This window comes from Panicum virgatum, chromosome 5N (genome assembly GCF_016808335.1).
Source record: "Panicum virgatum strain AP13 chromosome 5N, P.virgatum_v5, whole genome shotgun sequence".
NCBI lineage: Eukaryota > Viridiplantae > Streptophyta > Magnoliopsida > Poales > Poaceae > Panicum > Panicum virgatum.
Window position 1 is genome coordinate 27,986,208 of NC_053149.1, and position 17,566 is coordinate 28,003,773.

The following is a 17,566-nucleotide window of genomic DNA, read 5'->3' on the forward strand; positions in this document are numbered from 1 at the left end:
AAGATATCGTGGTTAGAAAAGCTAGGATAAAGAGAAAAAAAGGTAAAATGATGAACGATAAATGTATTTGATAGATTTGATTAGGTTGGATCCTTTCAATCAGCCGTGGCTCTTTATATTTATATGGAGGGAAGGTCTTGCCCCATTAGGAGTCGAAACCCCAACAAATTTTGTGTCAAAATGCAACTCCCAACTCGGATTACACAGCGAAGACTGGTCTAATCGCCCGGTTCCACCAGTCTGACTAGTCCGTTTTGGATCCAGTCTTCCTGAAGTCATAACCCTCTCATCCGAACTCCAAATTGGACGTTCTATATATGCATTTTGATATCTCGGCGAGATCTACACAATAGTGAAGTCAAATTCGCATTTTGACAAAATTGTCCAGACTGGTCTAATTGGTTTGTGCACACTAATCTGATGGGTTGCACACTTGTACTAATTTTGGTCACACCCTCCATATTAGATCTTCCTTCAGCTCCTAAAATCCATGCATGATACCTCACCATTCGTGGTTGAATTACGTTCAGGCCGTGTTTGGATAGTTAGAAATGGGCAGAATTGGAATTTCTATATATTAGAGCAGCTGGGCTCGGCGAGCTCTCGTGGTGGCCACAATAGTAAAAAAAATTATATTAGAGCAGCTGGGCTCGGCGAGCTCTCGTGGTGGCCACAATAGTAAAAAAAATTTACAACATTCGATGGTAAATCTACGGTTCACATTTGCTCCACCCGCACATTACTGTTCCAGTAAATATCTCCGCATCCATCTTCTTCCCGACGCCTCCTTTCCTCTGCGTCCCGTCCCCGCTCCTCTCCGCGCCCCTCCCCGGCGCCGCCTTCTCCGCCTCCCCCGCGCCCCTCCCCGGCGCCGCCGTCTCCGCCTCCCCCGCGCCCTCCCCACCACGTCTCCTTCCTCCTGCGCCCGCGCGCTCTCCGCCCCCGCATTGCCGCCGCCGCCGGCCGTCGCCTCCCCATCCCCGATCCCGCCGCTCTCTTCCTCCGTCCTTTCTTCCCCGCAGCTTCCTGCGCCGCCATCTTCCTCCTCCCTCGCTCCTCCACCACTCCTTTCCCTCGCTCCTCCCCGCGCCGAACTGCAACGACGAAGCCGGACAACGGCCCCGGCGGGTGCAGCGCCGGCTGGTCGGCTCAGCTCGGCTCCGGCAGAGCGCGCGACCGTCCTCCTCTCCCTCCCGAGCAAGGCGGCGCACGGCCATCCTCCCTCCCTCCGTGGCGCGCTGCCGGCCTGCGCAAACTCGGCTCCATCCCTCCCCACCGCGCACTCGCCGGCCATGGCAGCCAGGCCGTCCCCCCCTCCCCGGTGCCCGGCCACGACAAGACGGCGCACGGCGAGGCGGGTGCCCTCCTCCCTCCCAACGCAAATTGGATTCCCACATGTCAAGTAAGCTTAATCCCACATCACCCGCACAGGCAGCTGCAAGTAGCATGACCGGGGATGAGAAAAGAGGGAGCGCTAAGGGGGAGGTCGACGAGCTTTGCTGAGGCGCCGTCTCCAGATCCACAAGCGCTGGGCTGGCACGGCCGTACTGCGGCGCCCGTCGCAACTGCCCCGGCCAACCAGCGCCGTCGCGCAAGCGAGGCCGAGTTCTCCGACCTGGCATCCGCCACGCACGGCGGCCGCGGCCTCCTTCTTGGTTGCGTTGCGGAAGAAGGCGTTGAAGGAGCAGGCTACGGCGAGGTGCCCAGACATCCTCAGCTTGCTGACGGATGAGACGATGAGCGGATCCGCCCGCTCCTCATCGCAATCCCCTCCAGGCACGGACGCCGGCGTCGGCCACCGAGGTCAACCCGTCGGCGGCGACGGGACATGCGGGAGGTTATTTTTCTCCTCTCTATTTCTTCCTTCTTTCATTCCTCTTTCTTTCCCAGCATTCATACGCATCGCCACTCGCCAGTACTATTTCCTCTGCTACTTGCTCTCCCTCTGCTCTTCTCCTTCTTCCTGCAGTGAAGAACGCAAACCTCTGCATCGAACGGACCCTGCAAACTCAACCTCTTTACACACGAGCTCTTCCAGGTACATCTGTAGCACCTATTCTTTTGCCCTTTCCACTTCTAATTTTGTCTAATCATAGAAGATGTGGTTCATCTCTTTTCTCTTCCATAGGTCAGTTAGAATTTTTTTTGGATCTAGTTGGTATATTTTATCTTACCACACCTAAATGAAAATCCTCATTTTGTAACCCCATGCCTTCAACGTAAAATAACTACAGACAGAAAGCTTCCGCTTACTAAAGTGAAAGGAGGCGGGGATGGCTCCCATGCCTAGATTGACACACAAAAGTGGAGGATGTGGGGATGGCTCCCATGCTAAATTTGGCATTTGAATCTTACTAATGCTCACATCATTCGATTCTATGCTTAGATAAGGTGTTGCTGCAGAGTGGAGAAGAGGGATTGCAGCACTCTCTATTAGACTCAGGGTCCGTATCATATCTGCTTGTTCCTTCTGTTGATCTTTCCTCTTTGTTATGTGGAATCAAGCTGACTTTGTAATTCTACGTACAACCCTATATTAATCATCCTGTATTAAGCTATTGAACATGGCCTTCCTTTTTTAACAGGTCTTGCAAAAGCACCTTGGGAGGTAGTACTCCCATGCTGTTCAAGACATGTACAGGTACTATGAGCTACTTTCTTCAAACTTTGTTAATCATATGAGTTTTTGGGCCAGATGTAGTTGATCTAGGCATGCAGCTGTTATTCATTTTATACTTGAAAAATAAAATGAACTACCAAAGGTTATAAGACACAGATACTCTTTCCCATATATGCGCATGATTATTATTCAGTTTAGGAAATGCTTTGTGTCATACGACATAGATATTCTTTCCCATATATGTGCATGATTTGATAGATGGGTCAGAGATACATGTAGTTTTTTGCCCCGTGGCCTTTTCTATTTCAACTTCGACTAATTTGTTTCCACACCACAACATGTATTTTTCCGGATGGATAAACTGAAATATAATTCAGAGTTGCTACATCACATTGTTTCTATACGAGTTTAATAGCTATTGGACCCATTCCCTTTCGGATGTACAGACCATCTAATGTTCATATTCTTGTCACTGTTACCAAACGTCCACACCTGACAAGGAACAGGACTGCTTGCCCAAGTGTCCTTCATGTAAAATTTCCTTGCGTTCATACTTAGATTGAACCTTGATAGTATATGAGGAAGGGCAATTTGTTTTCTTCATGTTCACATTTTGATTAAGGAGCTAGGATAGTTTTTTTTCTCCATGTTCACACGTTGGTCACTATATATGAAAGGTAGGAAAATGTGTAGAAGCTTGGCTTCTTTCGGATCCGGTGAAGAAATGAAGCTCCATTTTACCATTAATAAAGGTAAAGACGGCCAGTACAACAAAAATAACGACAGTGCAGGAAGGGGTGTGGATTGAACTCCATCGATGGAGCCACGGAGGCAACATCCGGGCATCAGTCATTCGCCAAACGCATTGCAGAATGTAATTAATTAGCCAATTGGTCTTTGTATATTATGTCCGTCTATTAAGCATGTGTGAAACTATTAGTTCCTGATTCCAACACCGGTAAGGCATGATAAAGTTTTCCTAAATTTTGTGCCGGTCTACTTGATTATATAATACATGATTGCTATACATGTGACGAAATCTACAAAAATAAACTTCAAATGTTGGCTTAAATGTTTAGTTAGCCTTGCTCAGCAGTTTGTCCCTTGTATTTGTACAGGGAGGCTTAACAGATATCAGATTAATCCCTTGTATTTGTACAGGGAGGCTTAACCAGGTGCTAGATGCAGACCTGGTTTTGTTTTGTTGCTTCTTACTGCCTGATATTCATTCACCTAAAAGATACTGATCAGGTTTGCCAATAGAATTTTTATGCTAATTGCTGACCTAATTTGATTTGATTGTCTGATAAAAGTTAATATACTTGGATCAATATACTTTGCATTCAAACTGTTCTGATTGCCTCGAGTACTGCCTACCATATAAATCTTTGATTACTGAAGTTGGGGATGATAGAATTGTATTATGTGGTGTAGAATTATAGCTACCACAGCTGGAGTTAGTCACACATCTCGGCATTGTTAATTCTTTTGGAGCGCTGCAGAGTAATCCTTAATCTTTGCCTATGAACGATCGTCTTTGCAAGCTGTTCTATTCTTGTAATGTGTTTACAGTTTTAGTTTAGCAGATTACAGTCATTACGTGTTGGTTGTCTGCATATTGTGTACCAAGTTATTGTATTATTTGTTTTTCTAGGTAAGCCACCATTTTTTTCTGTTTGCAAAAATGCTTCATTATAGTGATCTAAAGTTGAGTACTTGGTTAATCACATGAACTCCGTGTGTTAGTATTCTATGATTCAATTTCATTTTCAGAATGTTGGTATGGTACATGCTTAACTAACAAAATGTTTTGTTACCATGGCAACAAGCATTTGTCCTTTGTGCCAAACAAGCAAAGAAAGTGTCATATTGTCTTTATTGAATTGTGTTGTTTCGGTCGATTTATGAGTACTGGAAATAATCTTTTCATCTTTGTAGGCGAAAATAATCAACCACAGTGTTTGCCCGGTGCATAGAGTTAAATGACATGCATATAGCCCCTACAATACAATGGCGTGGACTCTTAGACACAACTTGAGATATAATTTCTAAATTTAAATGTAACTATCAAACATTCTGCACCTCTCTTGTTTTATTATCAAGGGATCAGGCAATGACTCCTATGTATCAAAGTCATTTGCCCATTTGTGTTTTGTTTCCTGAGAAGGATTCATGTGTATAATGATTTTAAGCTTTGTTGTGCGCTTGGGAGTTCTATTGTACGCACACTACTACCCTAAGTATATCTGGGCTACATCTGCTATCTGGCATGTTTCCACGGAATGAGGTCAGTTATGATCTTATTAGGTTACACTCAGAAAAAATTAGAAATGTCTAAAACTTTAAGTCCGACCTTCCTTTTTCCATTTGCTCATCAGATCTTATAAAATATATATACTACTTTTAATTTCTACCTGTACTTCAAAACATCTACTATGAAGCCCCTTGTGAGCTAGTGAAGTCTAGCAGCCTTAATTTTGCACAAGGTGCAATTCTAAAAATCCTATCTTAATTTACTTGTCTAATTAATTGGACAGATTTGAATTGCATGCCAACTGAGGGTGGAAGACACGAAGATGCTATTGCATGATAATTACCGACAAATGAATTATGCGCGCGCGCAACGCTCGCGCAATCCACACGCTCGCGCAATCCACTAGTCGGCTTCCAGACCGGCCTGTTTGGCTGCCGCAAAAAACGGAAAGCGACTCCACTTCCCTTCCGACTCCCCGGCGTCCTTAATCAAAAAAAAAAAAGACTCCCCGGCGTCCCCGCTCCTCTCGGCTCCCGAAGACATGGCGATGGGGGCTAGGGTTTCCTAGTGCCGCCCCATCCATGGCCTCCTCCGCTCAGCTCTCCGCTCCACCCTGCCGGTAGATCGAGTCTTCTAGTGCGTCAGCGCATTTGGATCTCTAGGCGTGCGCGAGGAGACAAGGGGCCTGGGCAGCGGCGAGCAGATTGACACCCTCCTCCCCATCGGCGACCTCCCTCTTTGTCGAGCATCAGCGAATAGGGGCCGTCCCCTTCCGCAGCTTCACTCCCCACCAGGGATTCGACACCGTCTGCGCCTCCTTCCTGTTCTGGTGTCAGCGTCACTGCAACAGCAAGATCGGTGCCCCGACGTCCCCATCGACGACCTCCCTCAACCGCACGGTCTCAGCTTCGTTTCCACAACGTTAGGAAACCCTGCTGCCTGAATCTTTTTTTCTGTGTGTGAACGGTTTTTCCATGTCCAATAATGTTTGAGAGATAGTAATAGAGGCGTAGCAGTAGCAGGTACTTGCTCTCCAATGTATGGTACACATAGTAGGAGAGATGCAAATTGTTCAGATGTGCTAGTTAGGTTTTTTTTGTCTTGTTCAGATAGTATTATATGCTCAGATGTGCCAGCTTATAACACTGGTATATAGTTCATTTGTGATGGCTAGTAAGTCATCTCTCTTTTTTCAGCTGAATTCTTTGCTGATCATTGCTTGCTGTCTGATCATTATTTTTTTGTCGACAAATGCATAACTTGTGTGTTATATCTGTAAACTTAGTGTGTTATTTCTGAAACCTTGTGTGTTACTCTGAACCATTTGACTTTCCTGAATATATACTTCTACATTTTTTTTAGCTAAGTACAGGGTTCAGTCGGATCAACGAACTTATCTTGTTATGTAATTTAAGATACATAGAAGCTTGCCATAATTTAAGATGACAATTTAATACTTTTAGCCTGTGCAGAATTTATGTATGGTCTCCTCCTATGTAAGCATTTCTTTTGCATATGTGCTTTGTAGACATGATGCAAAGTGGACCTTTAGGCTTTGATACTGTAGGTGTACCTCTCTTTGTGACAGTGAACTAGTGATTGTTTTCGATACTTGATGCATAGAACCATAATGTGATACTTGGTGCCTTTTTCTCCTTGGCATGTTTATGGAACACCTAGTTTGTGCATCTGACAATATCTTATAACTTCTGATGATAGAAACAGGGTGCAGGATTATCTGCCACATATCAAGTAATTGTGCAGTTGTTTTTGCTGATTGGTTATGTTGGGTCTGCAGCAATTTTGCTGATTGATCATGTTGGGCCTGCGGCAATATTTTATAATTTAGCATGCCATGTTACTGCAGGCCTATCTGCACATATCAAGTAATTGTGTTCACTGCTTTAATTTCGTTTCAACAGGCTTGGCCTGAGAATGCAAGACCCTAACAGCGACGATTTCTCTGCCACAAAGCTGCACAAGAAGAAGGTTGTATACCGGCTGCTTCCATCTGGCATGCTGAAGGGTGAACCTGAACTGCTGCGTAGAGAGGGTCCGCATTCATCAGGCATGGTCCATAAGCCACCCAAAAGAAGCTTGAAGAGTGAGTGCCCTGCCACACCTCCATCTGACAGAGGGACTCCTGATTCCCTGCTGGACTCCGGTCCTACTGATGAATACCGTGCTTTGCGGAGGAAATACATGATGCTGGAGGAAGAGAACTTTGCCCTGGACCAAGAACTGAGCATGGAAGATGAGGAAATCAAGGCACTTGAGGAGGAAAAGCTTGCGTTTCTTGATGAGCTCGTTGTATTGGAAGGCCTTGTTGAGCCGTCGCAGCTGCAGTCTCACCGTAGGCCATGAGTGTAGTATTTTGGTTTCTGTGATCGTTGTCGTTCAGTGCAATTCAGTAACCGGTACCTGTTAATACTTTCTGGATGTGGAAATTGTATTTGAAACAGCATAAACCTGTTATGAATCGAAACCCCTTAGATGAATGCTTGCAGGGTCAGCGACTTGTGTTTTGTGTAACATGATATTACAATAGGATGAAAATTTGGTTGCAAGGGTAATTCATAGTGCTTATGAAGCCTGATTGGCTGAAGTTGAGCTCATGATGCGGAATAGGAATATCTGGGTGGTGACTACAGGGAAATATTATGGTTCTGATACTACTGTCACAATCTGAGTTATAGTGAATTTGGTGAAAATTTTAGATGGATGATCACGGGATAATTTGTTTCGGCAAAATAAGTAAAATCATCCTTGAACTCTTGGCAAAGGGTCAAGTTCATCCCTGTACTTTTGTTTGGACCAATTTAGTCCTCGAATTATGGTTCTCCGCTTCAGTTACACCCTTCATCTAAACTGCCGTCAGCAACACCATGAAATCATCAAACATGCAATGGGGAAAAAACCGATTTGCCCTCCCTTCCGGCGCCCCTTCCCCCACTGTAAAAAAAAAAAGACCCCCGCAGGCTGCAGTCCATGTTCACTCACGCAGGGAGGCTACTGACCACCGTTTGCGGGAGGATCATGCACATCACAGCACCGGTATATGACAGTTTTTAATCTCTTTTGATGAAATGTACAGATACATGTTAGCATATTTTTTTATGAGTAAAATGCACCAGAGGTCCATCAACTTGTAGGAGGGTGTCATTAAGATCCATCAACTTCAAAATTGCATTTCTGGGTCCATAAACTTGTAATTTGTATCACTTAAGTCCACGAACTCTGAAAGTTCATTTGTAGGTCCATAAACTTGTAATTTGTGTCACCTAAGTTCATACCACTCCACCTAGCCTTCGTACACTGATATCGCACCAACATGAATCTACACGGTTCCCACACATTGCTGGGGTTTTGTCAGAATAGTAAAATTTGAGCCCAATTTCAAATCAAGTGCATAGGGAGGGGAAATGGAGGATGAAAGATTTTATTTTGGATGTTATTGACATGTATTGGGATTCAAAGAGGGCATCCGGCTTGCCATTGGTGAGTTATGGAGCTTAGATCTAGATATAACCCCGTAATATGGGTGGAGAATAGGGGTTGATTGCTTTGGAAACATAGAGGAGGTTATAGAGGGACTCAACACAATGTGTACCATTGTAAGGGATATTATATCCTCCGTGGCGTGGGTGGCCGGATATAATGGTGCAAGGTGTTGTGGCGAAAAATCTTGTGGTGATGTTAGACTTGGGTCAACCCAAAGTGGTTCTCGATGAAGGATTGAAAGATATTCATAGACAGCTATATCGGCGCGACCTTTAAGGGTCTATAGCCACACGATTGCTCATGGATGAAGTTCATGAACCTAAAAATGCACTTTCGGAGTTTATGGACCTAAGTGACACAAATTACAAGTTTATGGACCTAAAAATACACTTTCATAGTTTATGGACTTAAGTGACACAAATTACAAGTTGATGCACCTAAAAATGTACTTTTGAAGTTCGTGGACCTAAGTGGCACACACTTACAAGTTGTTGGACCTTTGGTGCATTTTACTCTTTTTTTATTTTTCTTCCCATCATCCATACGCAGGGCGCAGCCATTCCAAATTAGCAGATAATAAAACAAATATCTCATGAACAAATAAAAGCCATTACGAATTGAAAGTCACTACATGTCTCATGTTCAAAGTACTAGATAATAAAACTCATCTCTCATATTCAAAGTACCAGATAATAAAATACATGTCGGATGGCGTCGGTCTCCTCTGAGCGGATAAGATGGAGGAGAGCTCCATCCATGCCTTAGGGTTTTCTTTTTTCTTTTTTTTACGATGGGGGAAGGGGCGCTGGAACTGAGGGCAAATGAGTCTTTTCTCATTGCGCATTAGATGATCTCACGGTGTTGCTAATGGCAGTTTGGATGAAGGATGTAACTGAAGCGGAGAACCATAGTTTGAGGACTAAATTGGCCCAAACAAAAGTACAGGGACGAATTTGACCCTTTGCCAAGAGTTAAGGAATGATTTTGTCTATTTTGCCATTTGTTTCATAGGGAATGAGATGATTAGGGCGGGCACAAAGAAGAAACACTATCAGTGGTTACGGGAAATGTCTTAAGTCAAGCACATAGAACCGAGAAACAATATCATGCTCTGTTTGTTCTACAAATTAAGCAGTTCTTGATGTTTAATCTACTGAATGTTTATTATGGTTGTTTAATTCTATATGTTCCAGATGGAAAGAACTAATGAATGTTTTCCAATCAGTGGTGCAGGCAATTCACGCTTCTCATGTCGAGCTCAAGCAAATCCTCGGCCAAAATTTAGATGGGCTAACCCAGGGTTTTGATTACCGACCGGACCGGCCAAACCGCCGGGGTCCGGTACCGGTATACCGGTCCGGTTTGGTCGGAAACCGGTCGGTACCGGTGGAATTCAAATTTGAATTCAAATTTCGCAGTTCAACCGGTTCGGACTGGTATACCGGCCGGTTTGGCAGGTATACCAGCCGGTTTGGCCGGTATACCGCTGATTTAAAGAAATTTTCCGACGGTTACAAAATAGATCCCCGGTGTGAAATAAAAGGAAATTTCAGCATGAGCTATGCAAATATTAATATAAATGACCACACCAAAGCAACAATTTATAATTATGCATAAAAATACAATAGTAATAAGCGTGCATACAAATACGGAGTCATACACTTATACACATGAAATAAAAGTTCAATGTAGGTATGGGAAGACCCCCATTTGTGACGCGGTTTGGTATTCGGCGGTGGACATCAAAGCGATACCTCGCATTCTAAGCAGGTCAGCCTTATAGTGTTGCCAAGTTTGGCCCGTCCACGCCGATGTTGTCTGCCATTCCTGAACTAACATAGTGTAAAAATGGGGGTCTTCCCATTCGTTCACCCATCTCGTCGGTGGCTGCATGCTGATGTCAGGAATGGGGTAGTGAAAAGAGTGCCTGGAATCGCTGTAGGAGGAAGAAGAGTACTGCAGCTTTGGAGTGCTTGATCCGAACATCATCCACCAGGACGCTGCATGTGCAACCGAATATGTAAGCAATATATTTGAATAGATAAAACAACAATGTCGTACGGAGTAACTCTTACATGGGGATGTCTTTGGGTCCATCGCCATCCGCATTGCCATTTCACTGCCATACTCGCCAACCTTCTACCGAAACACGTCAAACTCCTGCAATGCCTACACGGCGCTCTGGATATCCGTCATGCGCTGAAATGTATCCTTGAGTCCACGAAACATTTGTTGAGTTGGATCCATCGTATATGCATACCTCGGATTTAGGACAGCAGCTGCAAAATTTAAATCACTTCATATAAGCATCAGGTCAATAGAGTTTAAAAATAGATGACTCGTGTGTGCTTATCTGGACCCACATACGTGCCTATGAACACGTCACCTAACCTGTCGTCCACCACCTGAATATACTCCTTCAGTGTGGAAACATTTGTTCCAAAGAAAGACCGCAGCTCCTGTTTTATAGTCTGGTAGGTCATCACGACTTTGCAAATGTTCGGCTTCTTGTCCTGATCAGCGAAGCGGAGGAACTTGTATATTGGTTGAACTGTGTCAATCCTTGGTTGCGTCATTCCTCTTCTCCCACCAGCTGTCAAGTTATAGTCCTCCACCACAGGACTCTCCCTCTGCGAAGTGGTCCTTCGAAACATCCTCTGCATAACATTCCCCCTCGTTGAACCACTACCCCCTCCACGCTCATATGAACCTCCTCTCTGTTCCACCCACCGTCGGAACTCTGCTTCCGCTCTCGATAGATCCATGGCACGCTGCACCTGAGCCTCCTCATCTTCTTCATCACCGGGATAGTTTCCCTCCGCTGCAGCCTTCTCCCGTCTCAACTTCTCTCGGGCCCGGTCAGCAGTTGCCTTCTTTGCCCTATCCAACTCACACTGAAAGAAGTCCTGCACATCAGGTGGCACATTCCTGCAATGGACCACCTCTGCCCCGCGCCCAGCCAAATGTTGTTTCAATCTAGTCGCACCACCTCCTCCTTTCTGCATAAGACAATAGTTGCATCGCCATCCGGGATAAATATTTTCACCGTGTTCCCATACAACATCTCTCCCTGCCATTGTCTATCTGCATACATGGACAACAAAAACATATCATCTAATATTCTAACTCCTAATTCATAGTGTCAAAAATCATCTAATACACCTAAATCAAATCTACCTAAAACCTACTACATAGTACAAAAAATCATCTAATACAAATAAATCTTACCTACATTCTAAATACACCTAAGTCATACACTTAAATCCTAAAATAAATCATCTAATACTCTAAATCATAGGGCAAAAAAAAAATTACCTGGCGGCAGCTTACCGCCTCTCGCGGGCGGTTTACCGCCTATCCGGGCCGGTAAACTGGCCTCCCCAAGTGGCTAACCGGTAGGGACCGGTAGATATGCTACTGGTCCGGCTTACCGGTGTATCTGACCGGCTAGCCGAGCTCCGCGGGCGGCTGGCCGGGGTCGGGCGGCGGACGGGGCGTGCTGGCGGCGGACAGGAGCGACTGAGGGGGGAGCGGACTGAGGGGGGCATGAGTGAGGCTGCGGGATCCTGGGGGGAGGTTAACTGGCCGCTGCTGCGCGATGGGCCTTAATGGGCCGTCGGTTTTTGTCTTTTTCTTTTTTGATTTAACTTCTAAATTCCGCAAACTATACTAAATGAACGAATTTTTGAAAAAATTTGACACCATTAGATTCGTCGCACATTGAATTATTTTTAGGAATTTTTTAGGAATTTTTCATTTTTTTAAGTTCAAATTTGAATTTTGAATTTTGATCGGTTTGGTACAGGCCCAAACCGGTCAAACCGGACCGGTTCCACCGGTTTTGCAAACCCTGTGCTAACCTGGACAAACTACAGATCGGACTATTTTAGAGCCCACGGCCAGAACTGAAGTTCGCAAACCCTTGCCATTTAAAACCTGACCCAACGGTCAAATCCCCTCGAGTTCTAATTGCAGCCGGAGCAACACCTCCACCCATCTCACATGGTGGCGGCGGAAGAGATGGTGGGCGTGCTCGACGACAAGACGCTGGTGCTGACTGGGTCAGCAACGTCACCACCTCGTCGCTGGTGGCTGTGGGCGCCGAGGAGAACCTGCGGCAGCTCAAGCGCGGACGCGATGTGCCAGGCTCAATCTTGCGCTCAAGGCGCTAGTCGACCTCGCTTAGGGCATGTACAACGGTGTTTAATGTGCCGTTTCTGTGATGACATTTTTGTAGAAAACCCCTAGGCACAGCTTGGAGACGGCCTTGCCGTCGTCTCGCGAGGCGACGGCGAGGGCCCGTGCTCCAAGACCAAACCGCCGATGTCAACCCTGTTGTACAACTCGTCTCCATCAAGCGACGACTCCTATGGATCTGGTGTGGTGACTGGTTCTTGGCGCGAAGAATCGAAGATCGGAAGATGCCAACAAATCAAGGAGAACGTGATGCTTGCCTGACCATGAACCTCTCCAGCCCTCCACTACGGCGGTCGGCGCCATCCACTTCGCCGTCTTCTCCGACGGCTGCGATCGCCTCAGCTTCGCAGAGGCCGGCGACGTGCACTGGCGTGGCTCGAATCGGCGGGGCCGTGCACCTTGGATGAGCTCCGTGCTGAGGATGACCGTAGCCGCCTGCGAGCAACAGCTTCCACACCTGGCAGCATCCACGTGCTGTCGACGGGCGCGCTTGGACGGACGAGCAGCATCGTCACCTCCGTCGGGATGGACAGAGCCGGGATGGAGAGAGGAGAATGAGAGATGAGAGAAACAAGAGAGAGAAAAGAAGAATCACGGGATGACCAAAGAGATAAGATTGGAGGTGTCTGACTGAAGAGACAAGGTTGGGGGCGTCGTTTGTTTTGTTCTATTAGTTTTTAATCTTTTCTTGATTCCGTCCTGCGCTGTGTGTGCGCCTGTGTGCTATAACTTTGGTAGAGTAGCCTGTGCAGTACCTGTGTAGCGCCATGTCATCGGCAAAATATTCTTTCATAAAGGGATCGTTTAGTTCACAAAATAAAAAATTTTAGATGTCAAATTGACTGTTTGAATAGATGTCGGGAGGGTTTTCCGGACACCAATTAAAAAACTAATTTCAGAACTCACCTGAAAACCGCGAGACGAATCTTTTGAGACCTTTGACCGCATCATTAGCACATGTGGGTACTGTAGCACTTATGCCTAATCATGCACTAATTAGGCACAAAAGATTTGTCTCGTCGTGTACATTCAAACTGTGCAATTAGTTTTATTTTTTTTAACTATATTTAATACTTCATGCATGTGTCCAAAGGGGAGATAAAAATTTTTGGGCGAAAATTTTTGGTAACTAAATGGGCAACAAAACAGTACATAAAGATCAAGGTAGACTTCTTTTCAGCCGGCCCTAATTTTGTTCAGGGAAACGGCTGGCTCCATTCATCGTCCATCATTAATTAGAGGTCCCACCCGCCGCTCCTTTCCACCCTTCTGCCATTGTTTATTTCGGCTCTGTTCGCTGTGCTGGTGCTGGAGGCTGCTACTAGAGTGGTGTGAGAAGAAAACACTGGTGGCTGGTGCTGGAGCAGAACACGAGTCTCTCCCTCTCTCTCTACATTTTCCATTTGCCCTTCCCTCCTCCCGCCCGCCGCCCCCATTTCTGGTCCAGCTCCGGCAGTCACCGCCACCACCGCAGCAGCAGGCCGCCGCCGGCGGCCTGCCAACCCTCCCCCCACTCTCTCTTCCCATCTCTTCCCCTGCTTCTCTACCTCCCTCCTACCCTGCAAACCCTAGGTCTCCATGGATGCTAGCTCGTCGCCGGTCGTGCTGACGGTCTTCGTTAGATCGCCAGACGACTCTTCCCCATCTAAATTTGCGCGTTCCTGAGTCATGGTCGTCCTTCCCGCCCCACCCCCACCCCTGTCCGCTTGTGCTTCGAGTTGGGGTGTGTGGGTTTGTCGGGCAGTGGCCATCCCACCACCGACCGTGGTTGTGGGGGGCCGGATCCGCCACCCCTGGGTGCGGATCTGCGCATCCCAGCACTAGGGGGCTTCCTCGTCGTCGGCCGGTGATCGTCGTTTGTTGGTGGCTACCAGGACAAGGTGTGTTCTCTCCCCTCTCCCATGTTTATGATCCGCGCACATCCAAATCCACTCCCATGACAGGGGTGCTGCGGGAGCCATTTTTAGGGATGCAGTAGTCGGAGGTTGTGCTGCTTGTCACCAACACATTCATACTTCACCTTAACACTTCACCCTGCTCAGTCCATCAGACATAGATTTAGTATGAAGTTTGATGACCTGTGTATTTCTGAATCCCTGCATAGCAGTGTTATGTTTGTGCAGTAATTCTCTCCGATTGTCCTTTTAGTTAAATTCCCACAAAATGATTAGATCATTTTTAGTCTGAGAGAATCACATTGCTCTATTTACACTCATGTGAACTATTTGATTTGAATTGAAAAATAAAGCCTACAAGTAATTTTATTAAGGTAGTTAAATAGGTGGTAATTTTACAAGAATAGTGCTTTTTATTTTTGATATGTTCCGATTTTGCTTGCTCTGGTTGTTGGTCAAGCCATGTTTATGACGACACTACAGATTGATTTATGGTGGTTGTAGCCATCATCTTGGTGTTGTGAAAAAGTTAGTTTGGAACAAAGTTGGTTGGCGTGGCTACTACTGGTAGATTGTAATTTTCGTAGGTTTTAGAATTCATATATGATATTACTTGTGCCGTGCATAGCTTTCTTGCTCTGAAGTAGTATAGCTCTGAGTATTTCTCTGAGTTGGCATCAGGTGCGCTACATGCTGGACACGCTGCAGTAGAAGGACGAGGCACTCATGGATCCAGCCATGGCGCTGCTCCTTGTGAGCACCTCAGCGTAATTCTTTTTTTGTCAGTAATTGCAGTGAAGTATTGGCAAACACATAAAATTTGGTCCAGATCACATATCATTAGCAGCTTCACTTCGCATTCACCCTCTTATTGGATGCTATCTAGGCACACATAGAATTTGCCTCCTGCCATTCAAAATAGCATTAAAATATGATTAGAAAGTATGAGGGATGCATCAAAGTAGGTAACTCAGTGCGTTTATCCATGTAACAATGTGTTAAGAACATGGCGAACTCAGTGTATTTATCTGGGCAATTCTTCTGATTTTTTTCAGATATGCAACTCAATATATGTATTTAGGCAATAATCTGTTAATTATAGGTAGAATAATGCAAGTCTTTAGGCAATTTTAGGATTGAGGTTTTTATTTTATTTTATTTGGGGGGGGGGAGGGTGCACACTGATGCATGCACTGATCATTATTTTATGGGGGTTAGCTACATTTTTTTTGTTTTTTTGGACAGTTCTGCATTGATGACTAGGGGGTAGTTTTTAGGCAGGTTTTTTCCTGCACAATTGTGCAGTAATGATTATCGGAGGATATCAAGCTTTTTTATTTTCTTTGATGAATATGGTTCATCAAATTTATTTTGGGGTTTATTATTTGTTTGCGATTTCAGCCCCTCAGTCTCTCATCATCACTAACCTTTTTTTTATCTTGATAATATGTAGTTTATACGATGCCTAGAGATCAGAGTCAGCAACAAGGCCGGGCGATATCATTTGACACCGTAGCCACACATCTTTTGTCCCATTTTTGTATTTTTTTTTACCGATATCTTCATGCATTTCTATTTTAGACAATAATACTTTTTCAAGCTAGACAAATTCATGTATCAGACTAGGCATCTTTGCTACATCAAATTTATGTGTTACTATAAGTACGCATTTGACAAGACAATAATGTGTTAAGAGCAAGGCAACAATATGTTATTAACAAGGTAGAATAATTCAAATCCTTAGGCAATTTTTTATATGTCATGTCACACTGTTTTCCGCTATACTACAGGTATCCAGCAGGAAAGGAAGAAGGAATGGAGTCCTGGAGAGAAGTGGTGGGTCCGCTGGACCAGCGAGCTCTTTTTTTGCGTGCATGTAGCAATGAGGGACTTCTGTAAACATGCTGCCTTTTTTTACTATTCCAAAAATAGTGTGGCCGTACGACGGGTCTAAATTCATACTAAATTACGGCCTAGCCGGGTCCTATTAATTAAGCATAGTTTTTTTAGCTTTTGTTTTCTGCTCAATGAACTTGAATTGTTGCCTTTATTTAAATTAGGCACATCTACTATTTCCAACTAGTGATTTGTAGTGCACCATATACCCTGTCTACTAGCTACTTTATGTTTCATACAACCTGGTAATGCATCAGCTTGCATATGTTGAAAGAAACAAATTTTTGTTTGCTCTGTTAAATTTCTCTTTTATAATCACTAGGTAAAATTCTGACATGTGTTAAGCCTTCAGTACGAAATTACCAGGCAACATATGGACCACTGGTTTCTAGGACTTTTCCTCCAAAATATTTGTGATTTATATCATTCCTTGCTTTTAACACTGGCTTGGCAATCTAACACTTAAGTAATTTCATAGCATCACTGTGAAATCTTTCTTTTTTGTGTGTGTGCTCTATTGGTTTTGTCCAAGTGTTCCTCTCACCAATAGATCGTTCATGTTCTTTTGATGCTATTCTGTATTTCTGTTGTTATTGAACCGCATAAACTTAGCTTAGTTTCATCTAGTAACTTGAATTACACCGATAAGCTTGGTTCTTATTGCATTGTTATCTCTGATGTCAATTATATTTCCAATGCAAGTCCAATGCAATATTACCTCTAGAAACATGAAGGTATATCGCTGTTTGCTAAAACTAGTTATGCAAAATCAACAGTAGAGTCTCTCATATTCATTTACTTAGGTTGACAGTAGCCTGATGTTCATATATTGGGTTGAACGAATAGGCTGGTGTTTTTTTACTTAGGTTGTGTCTTCGACTGTGTATTAGCTTTTTCTGATTTAACATAACACCTCATTGTTAGTTCAGCGGACGCATTTTTTTATGTACATGTCTAGTTATTCTAGTTATCTTTTTATGAACATGTTTAGTTGTTATGAACATGTCTAGTTATTAGCCTTTTCTATTCAGATAATTTATTCTGTATATGTGTAAATATTTCTGAATATGTCCATATAAACATGCACAACAACACTGAATAAAATATGCTTACTTTTATGAACATAATTGCTTAAGCGCACATACTTATTCTGCTATAAAAAAACTATTAATAGAACTCGAGTTGACAGAGAGGGCTGAGTTT

The 17,566-nt window shown here is 44.5% G+C and overlaps 2 protein-coding genes across 3 annotated transcripts; both read left to right on the top strand.

Annotated features, from left to right (window-relative positions):
* The first annotated feature begins 1,431 nt into the window (after positions 1-1,431).
* LOC120673353 lies at positions 1,432-3,659 on the top strand. Its single transcript, XM_039954159.1, has 4 exons — positions 1,432-1,837; positions 1,970-2,038; positions 2,586-2,641; positions 3,298-3,659. The coding sequence occupies exons 1-4, from the start codon at positions 1,737-1,739 to the stop codon at positions 3,426-3,428; spliced, it is 357 nt and encodes a 118-aa protein (XP_039810093.1). The 5' UTR covers positions 1,432-1,736; the 3' UTR covers positions 3,429-3,659.
* A 1,681-nt stretch (positions 3,660-5,340) lies between these two features.
* Positions 5,341-7,447, top strand: LOC120673352. 2 transcript variants are annotated; one of them, XM_039954157.1, is made up of 2 exons: positions 5,341-5,795; positions 6,797-7,447. In XM_039954157.1, exon 2 carries the CDS (start codon positions 6,810-6,812, stop codon positions 7,236-7,238), a length of 429 nt encoding a protein of 142 aa, XP_039810091.1. In that variant the 5' UTR covers positions 5,341-5,795; positions 6,797-6,809; the 3' UTR covers positions 7,239-7,447. The 2 variants fall into 2 exon arrangements, with proteins under 2 accessions (XP_039810091.1, XP_039810092.1); XM_039954158.1 differs by having other exon boundaries at positions 5,353-5,773.
* The last annotated feature ends 10,119 nt before the right edge of the window (positions 7,448-17,566 follow it).

Excerpts from the sequence above, each read along its gene's own strand:
- LOC120673352 (XM_039954157.1), top strand. The coding sequence starts at position 6,810 with ATGCAAGACCCTAACAGCGACGATTTCTCTGCCACAAAGCTGCACAAG.
- LOC120673353 (XM_039954159.1), top strand. The coding sequence starts at position 1,737 with ATGAGCGGATCCGCCCGCTCCTCATCGCAATCCCCTCCAGGCACGGAC. Across the intron at positions 2,039-2,585 it reads TTACACACGAGCTCTTCCAG|GTCTTGCAAAAGCACCTTGG; the intron begins GTACATCTGTAG and ends CTTTTTTAACAG. Across the intron at positions 2,642-3,297 it reads GCTGTTCAAGACATGTACAG|GTAGGAAAATGTGTAGAAGC; the intron begins GTACTATGAGCT and ends TATATATGAAAG.